The sequence below is a fragment of the Eublepharis macularius genome, chromosome 1 (genome assembly GCF_028583425.1).
Source record: "Eublepharis macularius isolate TG4126 chromosome 1, MPM_Emac_v1.0, whole genome shotgun sequence".
Lineage (NCBI taxonomy): Eukaryota > Metazoa > Chordata > Lepidosauria > Squamata > Eublepharidae > Eublepharis > Eublepharis macularius.
The window spans coordinates 253,696,267-253,714,197 of NC_072790.1; the positions used below are offsets into that span (position 1 = coordinate 253,696,267).

Here is a 17,931-nt window from a genome sequence, read left to right on the forward strand (position 1 = left end):
CTTTGCTAGTAAATGTAAACATCTCCTTTTGGTGTGGAGTCAGTTTGCCGTGTTAGTTTGCAGCAGTGAAAGCATCCAATTACTATGTAGTATAAGCCTTCGATAACCACAGCTCTCCCTGCCAGATGCATCTGACAAAGAGAACTGTGGTCCCCGAAAGCCCACACCAGGCATCACTGGGCTCCCCTAGACCACGCCTCTGTAAAGGAAATCTGTTACCTGTGATAATGTGATAACCATTCATAGTTTCTCACTGTAGTCTGTGTAGTAAGTGGATTTCAATGGATTCCTCACACGAAGTCCCTTGGGTAGAATGTCCAGTCTTTTGCATTTAGAAAGAAAGATGATGTCTGTTTGTATTTGTGCCAGTTTCTTCATGAGGTTGATGGATTTCCTCTCCATTCGGCTGAATGCGGTGCTTTCCATGGTCATAGATCCAGAGGAGTTAGCCGTGTTAGTCTGTAGTAGCAAAATCAAAAAGAGTAGCTTTCATGAGTCACAGCTCACTTCTTCACTTCTTCTAGATGCTACTGGACTCTTGCTCTTTTCCACTGCAGGAAGGTATCAGATGCCAAAAAGGGTTGTTGTTTATGAAAATGAAACAACAATAATGAAAGATGAAACAAAACCGTACGAAACAACCCAATAACGAAACAGTCTCTTTGGGAATTGTTAATAAAAACGAAAGCAGTGAAACAAACTCACATGCACAAGGCCAGAGATGAATTTCGATGATTTCTGCATGCAGCCCCGGTGCCTGCTGTCCGCCAACAGTGTTCCTGCCGTTCCACCTGACGGCCCCCTTTCCCCCTCTCCTTCCTCCGCTCTAGAGCCCTAGAGGTGGCAGCAAAGACGGACTCTGCAGTGCTTGGTTGGCTGGGGACCCTGACGAAAAGAATTTCAATTTATGAAGCCCCTAACAAAACAGAAGAAAAGTCCATCACTTGTAGCTCTTAACTATCTTTTCTGACTTAACTTGAAGAGCCTCCGGAACAGGAAAATAGTTCCTCTTTAGAAAGGTGCTCAGCAGTGCCTGTCACGGTAGAGAACATCTTGCCCTAACCTGAGCATTGCTGCGGTTTGGAGGGTGTCCGAAACGAAGATCTTAGGGTCATGCCGGGCCTCAGTGAAAACAGGCCAGTGCAAAGCTAGGCAAGATTAAGAGAAGGAGTGATGGGTCACTGGCCAATAGCCGAATACCCTTAATCACAGAATCAGGGCTTTTTTTCAGGGGGAATGCGGGGGAACGGAGTTCTGGAACCTCTTGAAAATGGTGACATGACTGGTGCCCCTGCCCCCTGATCTCCAGACAGAGGGGAGTTGAGATTGCCCTCCGCGCCACTAAGCGGCACGGAGGGCAATCTCAACTCCCCTCTGTCTGGAGATCAGGGGGCAGGGGCACCAGCCATGTCACCATTTTCTCCAAGGGCAACCCACTGAGTTCCACCACCTCTTTCCCCAGAAAAAAAGCCCTGCATAGAATCATAGAATCATAGAGTTGGAAGGGGCCATACAGACCATCTAGCCCTACCCCCTGCCCAGAGCAGGATCATCCTAAATCACATTTACAGTGTGGCTGTATCTGAAATACCGTGGACTTAGGGTGTCGGCCCGTCTCAAAAAGGATATGGTAGGGCCGGAGGGGGTGCAGGAAAAGAGGCTGAGCGTTGGGGTTATTAGAAAACCATGATAAAGGAGGCATGTGGTAGAGTTCTGAGGAAGCTTAGCTGTCCTGGGATAAGAGGACGGGCCAGGGAGCAGGCTGTGGGAACCGGTGGACGGTTCTTGCCGAGAAGGGAAGCGAGCAGTGGGGTCTCACAGGGAATCGATACCGGGGCTGGTGCAATTTGATTTGTTCATAAATGCTCTGGATCTGGGGAAAAGCTGGATTGGAGTCCAGTGGCAGCTTAGAGACCCTCAAGATTTTCAGAGTGTGAGCCTTCAAGAGTCTGAAGAAGGGAGCCCTGACTCTTGGAAGCTTACACTCTGAAAATCTTGTGCGTCTCTAAGCTGCCACGGGACTCCAGTCCTGCTAGGGTGGCCAGCTTCAAGTTGGGAAATTCCTGGAGATCTAGGGGGTGAAACCTGGAGAAAGTGGGGTTTGAGGAGGGAAAGGAACTTGGCATGGCATAATTCCATAGAGTTCACCCCCCAAAGTAGCCATTTTCTCCAGGTGAACTGATCTCTGTGGCCTGGAGACCAGTTGTAGTTCTGGGAGATCTCCAGCCACTACCTGGAGGCTGGCAGCCCTAAATCCTGCTGTTCTACTGCAGACCAACACGGCTACCCACCGAACTATCCAACTGGAACTGCGAGTGAGCAGTGTAGTAACCAAGTTTTCAGGTGATGCCAAATTACTCCGGATGGTGAACACCAAAGTGGCTTGTGAAGAGATCTAGGAGGACCTGGCTCAGTTGGGTGAGAGGGCAGCAACGTGGCAAATGTAGGTAAGAGCAAGGCAACGCAACGCACATTAGAACAAAAAATCTTAATGTTAAATATCTGCTGACGGGGTGTGAACAGGCGGAGACTGGAGGATACCTCGGGTTGCAGTCGGAAGCTCAGTGAAAATGTCGACCCACCGTACAGCTGTGGTGACAAAGGCAAACTTCATGCTAGGAATTGTTAGGAAAGGGATCGAAAACAAAAGGGCTAATATTATGATGCCCTTGTATGAAGTTATGGTGCAGCCTCATTTGGAAAACCGTGTGCAGTTCTGGCCACCATATCTCAAAAAGGACACTGCAGAGCTGGAACAAAATGCTGAAGAGAGCAACCCAGATGATTAAGCGGTTGGAGCATCGTTCCTAGGAGGAAAGACTGAAGAGGCTGGGGCTTCCCAGTCTAGAAAAAAGGTGGATAAAGGGGGGAACGACAGAGGTTTATAAAATTATTCATGGGGTCAAGAAAGTGGAGAGAGAGAATGAAGTTGTTGGTGAAATGGCTTGTGGACTGACAAAATGGAAAAATTCATTATTCGATTAGTAATTAAACTGTGGAATTCACTGCCATCGGGGGGGGGCAGTGATGGCTACTGGCATGGACGGCTTTTAGAAGGAATTTCAGTTGTGGAGGATGAAGAGGTCCGTCAGTGGCTACTAGCCAGGGTGACTAAAGGGAACCTCCACGTTCAGAGGCAGCGAACCTCCGGATCCCAGTGCCAGGGGAAGGCCGCAGCCTCCGTGCCATTTTGGTCCCCCCCACACTGCTTCGGCTGCTGTGTGCAACAGGATGCTGGACTGAACGGGTGCAGTGGGGGCCATGGTATGTTCGTAGGGTTGGTCACCGTGGATCTGTTCCACTGCTGGTGGAGATTTCCCCTGGCGCAAGGAGCCTTCAGCTGAAGAAAGAGACTTGGAGAAGAACCACAGTTGGTGGACCAGATCAGCAGAATCCAGCCGATAATGATGGTCACTAGCTGAGAGGGCCATCGACGGGGCGCAGACAATTGATTGGCGGAGGAGCGTCCTACTTAGAGCTGCAGGCACACTTTGGGCATTCGAAAAGCTTCACGTGATTATTTTGGAAACTGTTACGGCAGGCCGGTCTTATCTGCAGATCAGAACTGCCAGCTAAAGGAACCCTCCATGTCCCTCTGCATACTGGCTGCCGGAGATGGGGGAGAGGAGGAACCACAGGGTGGGAGGGGCGATCCGGCCCTGGGGCTCTGGTTGCAGATTTCCTGGCAAGCCTGGTTGGGCTGTGCTGTGAACGGAAAGGTGGACTCGGCGGGCCCTTTGGGGCCTAGCAGGTTTTCTCTTGGATTTAGCAACCCTGTGGAAGTTTTCAGATGGCTTCATGTGAATCATCTTGGCAACCCATACAGTAGACCCAGAGTTATTCCCGTGTCCCCGATGATGTGGGATGAAAGGCTGAGACCCCCAAATCTCCTTGTAGCTTGCCTCAGGCCCCCTTTGTGAGTCGGTGGTTACAGAACCAGGCGCCTCCACGGCAGTTTGGAGCAGCGGGTGCAGGCTTCCAGGGCAGTTTTCTACCCAGGCATTGGCCACCAGGCCTAGACCTGCGACGTGGCATCAGCCAGACCCTGAGCACGCAGGCAGGCAAGGGTTCGGCAGGAGGGGTTCTCCAGCTGGCGGGCTGGGGCTGGGATAGTCCCCCTCCCCTCTTCCAGCCGCACAGAGCGACTTGCCATGTCGAATCAGCCTGGAATGCTGGACAGCAGCGAAGCAAAGAGTGACTCATCCCAGCAGAGAGGAGAAGTCCGTGGAATGTTCCAAGGAAGAGCAATTCTGAGGAAGCGGCAGGGGGAGGGCCGGATTTCTGGATGCTGCGAGGCGTCGGCGACATTCGGCGGGGTGGAATCTGTCTTTTGCTTTTCCTCTTATACAGCTGCAATGTGAAGAGCTTGAGCAGAACGTCCAGGTGTTGCTGCTTCAAAGCATGCCTCCAATATGAGCTGCAGCCGAGGTCGCCATTCCCCTGCTGGGGTAGGAGATACCCGGCCCCCAGCTGCTACCTGGCCAGTGGGGTGGAAGGGGCACCTGCGTGGGAAGTCCCATGCCAAAGGTGCACACAGCCTTCCTTGTCATGCCCCCAAATGATGTCATTTTGGGGTATAACAACAACAACAACAACAACATTCGATTTATACATCGCCCTTCAGGACAACTTAACACCCACTCAGAGCGGTTTACAAAGTATGTCATTATTATCCCCCCAACAACAACATTATTATCCCCCTGTGAGGTGGGTGGGGCTGAGAGAGCTCTGAGAGAGCTGTGACTAGCCCAAGGTCACCCAGCTGGCTTCAAGCGGAGGAGTGGGGAATCAAACCCGGCTCTCCTGAATAGAGTCCCATGCTCTTAACCACTACATACCAAACTGGTATGACATGAAAGTGTCGGGTTGCACCAGAGCTGATTCAATAAAAATTAATTTTAGTGAATTGGCCTCTGGCACAAGCTATGGTTGCCAGCCTCCAGGTGGTGGCTGGAGATTTCCTGGAATTACAACAGACCTCCAGGGCATAGAGATCAGTTTCTATGGAGAAAATGGCAGCCGTAGAGGGTGAACTCTATGGAATTGTACCCCACTGAGGCCCCTCCCCAAACCCCTCCCTCTCCGGGCTCCACCTCCAAAATCTCCAGGAATTTCCCAGCCTGCAACTGGTCACTCTAGCGCATGACCAGAAATGGTGTCATTTTCTGGAGCGATGGGTGGGTGCAGGCGCACTCATGTACTTTGCACATGCAGGGATAAATACCCGCTGCCCCCCGCCCCTAGACTGGCCCCTGGGGGACCTGGCAACCCACCCTCTGGCCTGGTTCCCCCCTCCTAATTTTGTAATATTGAGAGTGAAGATAAGAAAGGGTACAGAGTTGTTTCGAAAGGTTCGTCAGGGATTGGGTAGGATGCTGTCCTCTGGTGCTGTTTCTTGATGTGAGAACCTCTTGCACCAGAGCAAAGCATCAGCATTCGTGCAACAGATCCGTGGGATTGAACTGCCCCCCCTCCATAAACTGGCCTTCTTCAAGTGGCTGCCACAAATTTTTGAAAAGAAAGTGGAAGGAAGGTGGTGGTGGAGCTCAGCTATGCCTGTAGTGCCAGATTCTGCTCAGGTACCAGGCTTGGCATAAAGAGGAGCCGTCTTACTGGAGCCAGCCATGGAGAGGCCCTCTCTCCCAGACGCCTGTTTCCAACAGCGGCTAGTTGGACACCTCCAGGCAGCCCAAAGGCAGGGTCTGCTGGCTGAAGCTTTCTCCTGCTAATAGCCAGCCAGAGTCTCTCTATCCTGCCGCCCCCTCGCTTGCCTTTTTTCAAGACTGAAAAGCCCCCAGATCTTTAGCCCTGCCCCAGCCAACCCCTGTTCATGTCGGCTTCCTTTTTGCACACTGGCTGGGGGAATCACCAGGTGTGGTCCTGTGCAATTTTTGGTCCCGAGGAAGACTGTTTCGAATTCTCCGAGTGGGGAGGTCTTGCAGGCTCCCTCCCAAGACGGCTTGTTCCATTGCTGTTCGGCTCCATCCTGAGCCGGTGGATTATCAGAGTGGAACTGAAGCGGAGCAGGTGCTCTGGCAGTGATGGACCAACTGATTACATACACGATTACCGTTGCCCGTCTCTTCAAGTTAAGTGTCTGAATAAAGGCCGACACTTCCAATAAGAGGAAGAGGGTGGGGCCCGGAGTGCCTCTTTCTGACTCAACCTTGCTCAAAGGCTCACTTTCTGCCTGGACTGGTCAGATCCGGCTGCACTGATCCATACTTTGATCATTGCCAGGCTTGACTACTGCAGCATGCTCTACATGAGGCAGCCCTTGAAGACAACTTGGAATCTTTCTCTGGTGCAGGACAGCTGCCCGCCTTCTGCCTCATACTGGAAAGCTCGGCCGGACTCATCTGGGCTTGAGACAGCGGGCCTGGTCCTCTGTTTTCATCTGAGATCAGTTTGAGCTGCTGGGATTCCCTTTAAAGACCTCCCCTGACTTGGGAGACACGTACCAGCAGGACTATTTGGGGGATGTTCCTTTAGTGGAGGACCATTGAGGGTGGCTGCCTGTCCTTCGGCCTCAGTTCCTGGAGCGGATGGTAGTAAAGAGTCCAGTAGCACCTTTAACCAACTTTATTGTAGCATAAGCTTTCGAGAACCACAGCTCTCTTCGTCAGTGCATCGTCAGTGGAGTGGATGAGAGAAGGTTCCTCTCCATTAAGCTCCTACAGGAGATGCCAAACATTTCTGTGGCTTTGAGCAAAACTTTTCTTCTGATATGACGGGCTACGTTCGCTGTCCTGCTGTGTAATGTTAGTTGTTTAGAAAGAGATGACCGTAGCTCTTGAGAGCTGTGAAGGGCCTTAGACACTTGTGACAGAGCTTCCGGGGGTCCCTGCCAACCATCCCGGCCCCGGGCTGCCTTCCTAGTTGCTTCTTGTGAACAAGGGCCCGGCCCCTCCTGGGAGGCTTTCCCTCCCTCCCCACCTTGGGATCCATGGGCTAGGACATTCCGGTAGATTTTGGGGGGCAGCCTGGCTGGGAGGTTGGGGTGTGGGGAGGGGAGAGAGCACAGCAGGGTGTATAACACCATACAGTCTACCTCCCAAAGCAGCCATCCCCCCCCCATAGGAATTGATCTGTTTCCGTCCCAGAAGGTCTCCAGGCCCCACTTGGAGGTTGGCAACCCTATTAGTGGTGCACCTGCTCAGCGTCACAAGGCTCCCCGTCTCGGTCAGGAATTAGCCCCGGTGGCGCTTTCTGGCCTGAACCGGGAGCTCCTGCCTGGCGAGGGGCTCACCTGCACGGGGCATTTGGAGGGGGGGGGCTGGCGGGATGGCAGGCTTCTGGAAGAGGAAGACTTGCTGATCTCAGGCTCTCTCAATCTCCGCCGTCCTCCGCCCGCCCGCTTGTCACTTTGCATCGCCGAGGTCCCAGTCGTGTGACTGCAGTTCAGCTTGAGCTGGAAGTCAGGCTAAAAATAGCCCTCTCTCGGCTCTGCGGGCGCTGGGCCTTCCGGCTCTGCTGGCCTCTGCCGCTACGGCGTTCTTCTTCTCCGTCAGGTCATCCATCTGGGATAGACAGACTCTCCCTCCCTTGCATCCCCAAACACGTTGTGTTGCCCCCTCCCACGTCGTAAGGCCATTCAGTCCCACAAGACTGGGGCTGGTACGGGCAAGGGCCAGCCTCGGGAACAGGCCGAGGGCTGCTTTGCCACGCAGGCATTTCCCCTGCACCAAGAGCTGGCGTGCATCAGCCATGAGCTTGTGTGTCAGGTTTCTTCCTCTCTCAGTAACACAAGCACTTTCCAGTGATGACCGTGGCCACTGGAGGGCTCGTTCACACATGCATGTGCATTGCGTGGTGGCCTTGAACGGGATGACCCAGGCTAGCTCCATCTCATCAGCCCTTGGGAGCTAAGCGGGGTCAACCCTGGTTAGTGCTTGGATGGGAGACCTCCAGAGAAGACCAGGGCTGCTATGCAGAGGCAGGCAAAGGCAAACCACCTCTGTTCGCCTCTTGCCTTGAAAACCGCAGCAGGAGTCACCATAAGTCAGCTATGACTTTGAATGCCCTTCACACACACACACACACACACACACACACCACACACACACACACACACACACACACACAGCTGGTGACTTGCAGCTGGTTGTGTGAATTGGTTCCGTGAAAAAGTGTGGTGTGCAAAGGCCACATGATAGCTCCGTGATCCGATGTGCGCTGTCTGTGAGGGAGCCTGCCCACAGGGGAGTCAGTGTGCTTGATGGACGTGCTAAGCACAAACCCGCTCTAAGCGGAGGGAGACAAAGAGAGAGCAAGTCTTGTGGATTTGGCCGGGAGACCTTCCTTGGAGGTATTCAGGAAGAGGCTAGGTGGTCCCCTGACAGCTATGATGATTTTCTGACTCAATATGAATGTGCACAGATCGGGAGAGGGAGGGGCAGAAGGGATGAGCCAGAAGGGATAGCCCTTGTGGACCTTTCTTGCATGCCCAGGGTAATAATGCTGATCGCCACTTTGGGGTCAGGAAGGAATTTTCCTCCAGGCCAGATTGCCTGGGGATGCTGGAGGTTGTTTGCCTTCCTCTGGGCATACACCAGGGGTCACTGAGGCAGGTGTGGGGGGCATAGCTGTGAATTCCCTGCGTTGTGGAGGGGGTTGGACGAGTTGACCCTTGGGAATCCTTCCAGCCCTCTGTTTCTGTGTTCATGGGACATGGGATTGTGTCTTTGTAGCTTGAATGTCCGAAGTCCAGCGTGCACAAGAACAGGGTGTGGGAGGGAGAGCCGTAGAGCTGTTGGGAATAGCCATGCGATGTGCCGCACACTGGCGCAAAGGAGGAAGAGTCCCCTGAGGCGCTGCGATGATTTCCAGGAACCCAGACTCTTTGGCACTGATGGAGGTGGGAAGCCGAGGCTGGCAAAGTGCAGGGGTTCCCCCCTCTCTTCCCCCTCCCCAGAAAAGCATCTGGCAGGCAGTATAATTGGCCTGGCTTTTGGCACATTAATCCAGGGATTAGGCAGCAGGAGAGAAGGGCTCAGCGCCACTAAGAGGAGCTACTCAGCCTCCGCCGCCGGCAGGCCTGGCCACAAGGATTAAGCGCCTGCTGCCCACACTGTGAGAAATCAGGCGGCGATGTCCTCCCCCCCCCCCCCCGCTTTCCTGGAACATGCATGACTTTGCGGCGAGGCTGGGTTGCGCCACAGTTGAAACTGCCCGATCTCCACCAGCCTCCTGCTCTGCGGGCCACAAGCCATGCGCTGTGGCACCAGCCCCTTCCCCCTGCAGGCCAGCACGTGCCCTTGGCATCACTGGCCCTTCACACCCCCTTCCGGGGCTGGGTTATGACGTGAGGTGGCCCCAAACAATGTCATGGCCGGAGCCCGCCCTCCCAGGCAATCCAAATGCATTAATATTCTCTTTCTCTCTCTCTCTCTCGGCAGTGTGGTTAGCCTGAGCTGGGGTGGAAGCAGAGGTGGGTTTAGACTGGGGGAGATTCTGCTCCCCCCCTCAAGGCCGGCCAGCGTCTTCCCAAGGGATGGGTCAGGCCAAACAATGGGCCAGCAGGGAGCGCCCCCCTCTCCCAAACCAGCGGGACCCTGTCCGTCCCTGATCTGTTGTGCCCGGTTGCCAGTGCTCGGAAGGTGGGAAAACGGGACAGATGGCTTCTTTTTTTTAAAAAACAACCCTTCCACCTAAGAGCAAAGGCACCGGTGCCTCTGGGCTCCGGTCCTCCTCTTGACCGTTCCAAAACATCCACTCGGCCGGGATCCATCCAGGTTTTCTGGCGGGAAGGACTGAGCCTCCGTAAGGGAGGGTGTTCACTGGGGCACAGACATTGTCGTTTGCCTGGAAGAGCCGCCTTTGGCCCTGGGGAGGCGGGAGCTGGGGTCTCTTCGCACAACCCACCTTACCGATGCTGCCAGCCTGGCCGGAACGCAGGACCCCTTCCTCCCCACGGCTGGGGTGTGTGAGTAGGGGGAGCCCGCGGTCTGCTCGCTTTGCCTTACCTCCTTTCCTCCCCCAGGCCTCATAGTCTACCTGGGGATGATGGTCGGCGCGTTCCTGTGGGGCGGCCTGGCGGATCGGCTCGGGCGCAGGCAGTGCCTCCTGATGTCCCTTTCTGTCAACAGTGTCTTCGCCTTCTTCTCCTCCTTCGTCCAGGGCTACGGCACTTTCCTCTTCTGCCGGCTGCTCTCTGGCGTGGGGTAAGGGCATTGTCAAGCCATCAGTCCTGCTGGAATGGCACAGTGACCCTCAGCAGGCATTGTGGATGCTGCCCACGTGCCATCAGACTCTCCTCTGCCGTCCTGTGGGCGAGGAACTCGCCTGCTGTGCCGTGCATTTGAAATGAACCCTGGAGATCCTGGGGAGCAGAGCTCTGCCCTGAACACCGCTTCCAGGGGTCTGCAATGGGCAAGAGCCCACCCTGGGGGGGCCTGGGCCAATCCTGGGGTGGGGAGGGGTAGAGGCCTCTGCTCAGGGTAGCTCCCTGTATGGATTGGCCAGTGCTGCTCCCTTTCGGACGTCAGAGACGAGAACATCCGGCTTGTGGCTCTTCTGCTGGCACAGGCCGCTCCGTGCTGTGCCACTTTTTTTTCTGGGTGGAAAGTTTTTATGAAATGAGGGGTGGCTTCACAGTGGCACCCATACCCTGCAGTTGGAAGAAGTGCTGGGCAGGTGCCCAAATGCTCCCTCCCCTCCACAGCCTGAAGTGGTACAGCCCCCCAAGGAGCCCGGCCTAGAGTTCTGCTGTCTCTGAGCATCGGGGCCGACCTGCCTCTTCCTCTCTCTCTCTCTCTCTCGCAGCATCGGGGGCTCGATCCCCATTGTCTTCTCCTACTACTCTGAGTTCCTGGCCCAGGAGAAACGAGGGGAACACCTCAGCTGGCTGTGCATGTTCTGGATGATCGGGGGCATCTACGCATCCGCCATGGCCTGGGCCATCATCCCCCATTATGGTGAGATGTGGGCAGCCACGGGGAGGTGCCCACGGGGGGAGCCGTCTTGACCCTCAAGTAAATGGTGCTCCTGGGACTTCTTGGCCCCGCCAGCCATAAGGGTTAGGCGCATGGGTATTTAATCTTAAATTTCATCCAGTATAAGTTTGAAAGGGGTTAGAGGGGAATCTCCAGAAGTCCCAAGTGGCCCTGGGCAGGCCTGAAGAGCAAGGGAGCCAGGAGTGCCCGAGGGGATGCGCTCGCCTCAAGCTCTCCGTTTCCTCTTCCCCTCTTCCGACCTCCTCTTGCCCCCTTTGCCACAGGGTGGAGCTTCCAGATGGGCTCTGCATACCAGTTCCACAGCTGGCGTGTCTTCGTCCTGGTCTGTGCCTTCCCCTCCGTCTTCGCCATCGGGGCTCTCACCACCATGCCAGAGAGCCCACGCTTCTTCTTGGAGGTAAACGGGGCCCCCAACGTGGGCTGGATCCCACAGACCTCCTCCACCAATGGTGGCACTCCCACCCCAGCTCAGAGGACCTCTTGGGTTGAGGGAAGGCTCCTTGCTCTGGGGGAGAGCGCAGCCGCTTGCAGATCAGGTCCAGTGGATCCATCCCATTGCACGGCCAGGAGTGGGTGTGAGGGCCTGGCCCGGGAGGGGACAGGGGAAGGAGCAGGCGCAGTAGGGGAACGCCAGAGAACCCCAGCTGGATCAGGCCCCTGGAGGCAGCGTGTGAATCTGAGAGGCTCCTCTACTCGGCTCCGGACAACTCCTATGCATACTGCCCCTGCGCATGGAGGCCCTGTTCCTACCAGTACCAAAGCTGGGTTGGTCAAAGTCCAGTCCCCCTCAAGGGCAGGGGGCAAGGGGCTGCCAAAGGACAGTCCAGCTTGGCAGCCCTGGGGAGGGGGTGCCGCAGCAGGTATCTGTTGAGAAGGGAGCCGAGCCCTGCCTTGCTTAAATCCAACATGCTTCCTTGGAGGGGCTGCCAAGTGCGAGCTCTGCCTCCTCTCAGGGGCTTCAGCCCGAGTCCAGCACCTTCTCTGCTCTGTAGAGGTTGCCTGGGAGCTGAAAACTGCCTTATCCTAGAAGTTCATTTTGCCCCCGTATCATTTAATCCTCTGACCTGACTATCTGTGGCAGTGGGGGAGAATCCCTACTGCGCACACACAGATGTGGCTTGCAAAACAGAAGGAAATGCAACAAACACGTCAGGCACAGCTACAAAACTGCTGGACAGCTGCAGAGGTGAAGCTCACCCTTGATTGGGGCATATTCTGTTGGCCACAAAGTTAGTGGCTTTCCTAGTTTACCTTTACTGCCTGAACAGAGCGGGTGCAGAGAACAAGGCCTGGGGGTTTGTGATGCATAGGTTGCCTGACAGATGCCCCCCGGCTTCCTCCAAAGCCCCTCAGCCAGTCCTGCAAGCATGCCCCAAGAGCCCAGCGTGTCACAGCTTAAGTATTCGTACGTGCATTTCCACCCTGCTTTTCTCCCCACTCCAAGCGGCTTAGGAGAGACACGAAAGGATGTATTTTTTTCTTTGTTTTTCTAAACTATGCAGTCCAAAATATCTTGTGAACATCAGGTGTTTTGCAAAAGGCAGACCCTTAAGGTGCCATGAGCCATTGTCTAATGATGAGGAAGGTGAGGAACAAATATTTTATAAATAAAATAAACAGTTTAGCCACTGGCCACAGCTTTCCATTTTGCAGTGCAATTCTTGGCCCTGAAAACAAGTTTGGGGGGCAGCCCTGAGAGCCCCAGCAGCGGTCCCTGTCCATGGCAACATATTGCCCGTTGTTGGCACACCAGTTAGACGTTATCCCTCCAGAAAAGGTGGAGGGGAGTTTCTTTTTCAGCATCTCCTCTTTGTCTTTCTAGAATGGCAAACATGACGAGGCTTGGATGGTGCTGAAGCAGGTCCATGACACCAATATGAGAGCCAAGGGGCACCCGGAACGGGTCTTCTCAGTGAGTAGTGAAACATGCAGAAGTCCTTCCCAAAATCTCCCAGGGGAGTGGTCCTGGGACACTAACCGTGGGGCCTCCCCCTGACCCAGGGAACTTCATCTTGAAGTCTCTTATGCCGGGGGAAGCCACTCCTTCCTTTTCTCAGCCTCTCCCTTCAGTCACCTGCATTCCCAGGTGACTGCATTAAGAATCTGGGCAATGTTTAGCACTTATTCAATGCGCTAAACATTGGACAATGTGCTAAACACTGGGCAATGTTTATAGATCCAGAGGAGTTAGCCGTGTTAGTCCATAGTAGCAAAATAGTAGAGTCCAGTAGCACCTTTAAGACTAACCAACTTTATTGTAGCATTAGCTTTCAAGAGCCACAGCTCTCTTCGTCAGATGCATCGTCAGCTTTCAAGAACCACAGGAGAGCTGTGGTTCTCAAAAGCTGTCGATGCATCTGACAAAGAGTGCTGTGGTTCTCGAAAGCTGTCGATGCATCTGACAAAGAGTGCTGTGGTTCTCGAAAGCTGTCGATGCATCTGACAAAGAGTGCTGTGGTTCTCGAAAGCTGTCGATGCATCTGACAAAGAGTGCTGTGGTTCTCGAAAGCTGTCGATGCATCTGACAAAGAGTGCTGTGGTTCTCGAAAGCTGTCGATGCATCTGACGAAGAGAGCTGTGGTTCTCAAAAGCTTATGCTACAATAAAGTTGGTTAGTCTTAAAGGTGCTACTGGACTCTTCACTACTGGGCAATGTTTAGCACTCTTGAGCCCAGGGAAGCCTGCATCGCCTTTGGGGTGGGTGGGCATCCTACCCATGGTATAAAGATAAGTAAGAGCGACACCTTGTGCCCCAGGTCACCCGCTCTCCCCTCCGTTCTCTTGCAGGTCACCCATATCAAGACCATCAAGCAGGAGGATGAACTAGTAGAGATCCAGTCCGACACGGGCACCTGGTATCGGCGCTGGATGGTCCGTTGTTTAAACCTTTCACAGCAAGTATGTGGCCTGACCTGGGGAACTGAGAGGGGGTGTGCAGTGTGGCCTCCTGAATGGAGCCCCTGTTGGCCCACCGGAACTCTCTTCTTGCTGTCCACCCAGAGGGTTCCGTAGCTCTGCAACATTCTCTTGCTAAGGCTTTCATCCTGAGCAGCTAGAACGTTTGCAGACATTCCGTGACCTCAGAGCAGGCAGCAATACAAGAGGAGCGGAGTTCGTGTCATACACGACAGGTTTTGTTTTTGCTGTTTCCAGGTCTGGGCCAATTTTCACCAGTGCTTTGCTCCCGAGTATCGCCGCGTGACGCTCATGATGATGGCAGTCTGGTTCACCATGTCTTTCAGGTGGGGCACTTCGGGGGCTACTGTGGGATCCTCCAGTAGGGGGCGGTGCATGCGTCCTCGGCTTTTCTTCCACTGTGCATTGTCTCCACTAGATTTCATGGCTTGGCTTGTTCGGTCATTGGGGTGGAATTGTCACCTTCAGGGCTCAAATGTGCAATAAAGATTCGGAAGTTTTGTTCTTCTGTAAAGGCAGGGTTCGCTTGATAGAACAACCTCTGTTCAAAGAAGCAGAGAATTCCAAGGTATCTCAGCCTCATCTCCCTTCTTGCCTACTTGGGGGACATTCGGAGTTCATCATATTTTTCTAGGGAACTCTGAATTCTATAGCATAAAAAGCAGCAAGCACAAGAGTGTATATTGTGTATGCAGAAGTTCTCCAGCACCCTGGGGAGGTAGATCAGTATTATTCTCGTCTTGGGGGGCCCCTGAGCCTGAGCAGGCAATGGTTTGGATTCCACAGATCTGATCAATTCGCAGCGGTGATTTTCTCCTGCACAAGCAGCCTTCCCCTGGTGCAAGAGGCCGGGACGAGCCGAGGGAGCGGGTGGCCGAGGCGAGGCTTGAACTTGAGGCTTCCCGTTGATGGCTCGGTGCCCTAGCGACTAACTTTCAGTAGTGCGCAAGAGCCGCCAGTGAAAGAGAGGACAATGAAGGGAGTCTTACGTGAGCTTACTGTCATGTGTGTTACTTCATGTCACCTGAGCTGTCACTTGCTGAACATATAAGTGCAGCAGAGGTTGTGGTTCTTGGACAAATGGTTTCCGCAAGTAAGCAGTTCGATTTCTGGATGCAAACCAGAGCATCTTCCTATGAATCTTTGCATAACTCTGCGATGCAAAGCCCTCTTCCGCAGCTCGGCTGTAAAAGGCACTGGGGGTGGGGGTGACTGGAAGCTCTCGGCCTCTCCCTCTGCAGAAGTTGGGGGGGGGTCTGAGATCTGCCCACAAGGACACCCCCCCCCTCTTGTCTCTCCTGCTTGATCAGTTTCATGGATAATTTTGATTTCTCAAATGCTGAGAACTTCATGTTTAGGACACTTGTGCAGTTAATGCAAAGTGGCTTTGAAATGTGGTTCCGCTGGGTTCAGACTATATTCATAGTTTTAGATCTAGAAGAGTCGGCCGTGTTAGTCTGTAATTGCAAAATAGTAAAAAGTCCAGTAGCACTTTTAAGACCAGCCAACTTTATTGTAGTATAAGCTTTCGAATGTCGTGATGTGACATCCCCCCCATGGGTCAGTAATGACTCGGTGCTTGCACAGGGGACTACCTTTACCTTTAAGCTTTCGAGAGCCACAGCTCTCTTCATCAGTTGTATCTGACGATGCATCTGATGAAGAGAGCTGTGGTTCTCGAAAGCTTATGCTACAAAAAGTTGGATTGTCTTAAAGGTGCTACTGGACTCTTTATGATTTCCACAGACATGCTCAGGTGATACATGACCAAATGTGAAACAAAATACCTTCCAGTCTTGTTCCTCGCTTTGTGAGTCATAGACACAGACTTGCTTGCTTGTATTAGCTTATGTGTTCTCTTTATTCTACCTCCCGCCAAAACCGTTTTTTTAAAAAAGTTATAAAATTGTTATGTGGGTGAGAGAAGGAAACTGGGTTGGTGACAGCATGGACAATGGCTAATAGGCGCCTTCTCTACAGGCATTTCCCCCCCCCCCCACCAGTGCAGTTGGTCGTCTTGCAAGTGTGGGAGGGTTGCCTCTAGCCTGCCTGTCTTCGTCATTAAAAGCCGCTCTGAAAATACTCAACCTTTAAAATCAAAACTAGTGAAAAAATGCCTTTAAAAAAAAAGGAAGGAAGGCTTTTAAAGGACAAATTTGTTTACCTTCGGCTGAAACTCTGCATGTTGTGAGCCATGTGAGAATGTGGCCCTAATTCTGCGCTGAGTGGGCGACTGTTTGAACTTTTCTTGCCCTCTTTGCTTCCCATCCTGTTAAGAACGGCGGTCATTTGGCCATAGATCCAGAGGTCATTTGGCCAGGGGTTGTTAGACATTGTTAGACAGTTGAGTGTGGGGACTGTTACTTCGTAGGCCCTGACGGTCCCTCCAGCGATATTCTTTGCTGATTCTAGTGGAAGGAATGTTTGAGGTCCTGCCCCAATTTGAATTTTTGACCCATATTTTAAGCATTGAATGTTCAAACTGGTCCCAGCTTCATCTCAAGGAGCCTTAAGAGCAAGAATAAAAAACAGCTTTAAAGGGGGATTAGACAGCTTCCCGGAGGGGAGGTCTATCAGTGGCTTCTAGCCATGGGGACTAAAGGGAGCCTCCATGATAAGAAGCAGTCAACCTTAAAATAAATACCAGTGCCAGGAGGCAACAGCAGGGGGAGGGCTCAGCTTCTGTGCCCTGTTGTTGGCCCTCAAGGGCAACTGGTTGGCCACTGGGTGAGATGGGGAGCTGGACTAGATGGGCTGATCCAGCAGGCCGCTTTTGATGTTCCTAAAGTGACCGAATGGTCTGTAACGTCTTTCAATTAGGGCTGTCAACCAAGATTCTCACATCCTGGATCTCCGCACCCACTGAAGCATTACACACCGGAAAGCAGGCTGGCCGAGGCTTCTCCCTGGCTGTTGAGTGCCGTAGGGCCATTGGGGCTGGCCTTTGGGGCTAAGCAGGCCCCCACCCCATAACCTGGCTCTTGCTTTTCATTTCTGTCCAAAGAGGGGTCTGGATAAGGCCATTAAGTTCCCTGCTGCACCACTTCTGCTCGCGCCTGCCTTCCCGCAGGCAGGTGGGATTGGACTGCCAGAGGGCTGGTTTGCTTTTGGCCTGTGGAGCAGGGAGAGAAAAAGAGAAAGAGAGGCAGGCTTTTGTTATTACAGACATACTCTCTCCTGCTTTGCTCAAAGGTCTTCATCTGGAAAATAAGATAAAAACAACAGGGCATTTCTGACCAGCACACAAGGTTGAATCCCATTGCTCTGTACTGCCTTCCCCCGTGCAGGGATGGTTCCTCTGCTGCAAGAGGCAGGAAGCTGCAGGAAAGAGCCACCAACTTGGAGATCAATGGCTAGCAAATACTGTCAACGTTGTTGAACTTTTGGGCCAGGAGTGCATGATGGAACCTGAGCCGTCTCCTTTGTAACCCCCCTGTTGATGAAGGAGCATGCACGAAAGACCTTGTGTTGCCTACTGTAGGACAGATGCCCCAGCGGCCTGGAAAGGCTTTCCAAAAGCTGCAGTAGACACTGGGGCTTTCAATCAGATTCGGGACAGCCGTAGAATCACCAGCCATGGCAGGAGAGCCCAAGGCCTTTAATACTGAAAATGGCACTTAAACAGAAATCCAGACCCATCTCCCAACAGCCCCCTGCCCATCGCACTCCAAACAGCCGTGAGTGGGGTCCCATGGATCCACTGGTCATTCCCCCGCCCCCCACAAGGCAGCTGCCCCTGCCAGAGGAGACCCCTTGCAGCGAGGAAAGAGCTGCTGTTGGTTGAATGGACCTGTGTGATCCCTCCACAGCGGCTTCCCTCTCCGCCTGTGTGATGCCTGACAGGAGGGAGTTCTGCCCCCGCTGCCATTCAAGCGTGAAATGCTGCGTCATTCATGCTACAAGGTGTACAGCACAAGGAGCATCAAAGGCCTCCGCCTGGGGCTGCGGCGTGAGGAGCCCGGCTTGCTGCGCTCTTCTTTTCTTGCGGAGGCAGCAGCCACGCAGCTCCTCCACCAAGAGAACTCCAGGGCTGGAAGAGGCCAGGTGGTTACCGTTGCCA

General features: G+C 53.5%; 1 protein-coding gene across 1 annotated transcript in view; it reads left to right on the forward strand.

Annotated features, from left to right (window-relative positions):
• SV2A (synaptic vesicle glycoprotein 2A) overlaps positions 1-17,931 on the forward strand; it is a 40,729-nt gene that overhangs the window by 8,373 nt on the left and 14,425 nt on the right. Inside the window, exons 2-7 of the mRNA XM_054987270.1 lie at positions 9,983-10,163; positions 10,765-10,916; positions 11,219-11,352; positions 12,778-12,867; positions 13,743-13,853; positions 14,109-14,197. Coding sequence (XP_054843245.1) covers positions 9,983-10,163; positions 10,765-10,916; positions 11,219-11,352; positions 12,778-12,867; positions 13,743-13,853; positions 14,109-14,197 — 757 coding nt within the window. The remainder of the gene's footprint in view (positions 1-9,982; positions 10,164-10,764; positions 10,917-11,218; positions 11,353-12,777; positions 12,868-13,742; positions 13,854-14,108; positions 14,198-17,931) is intronic.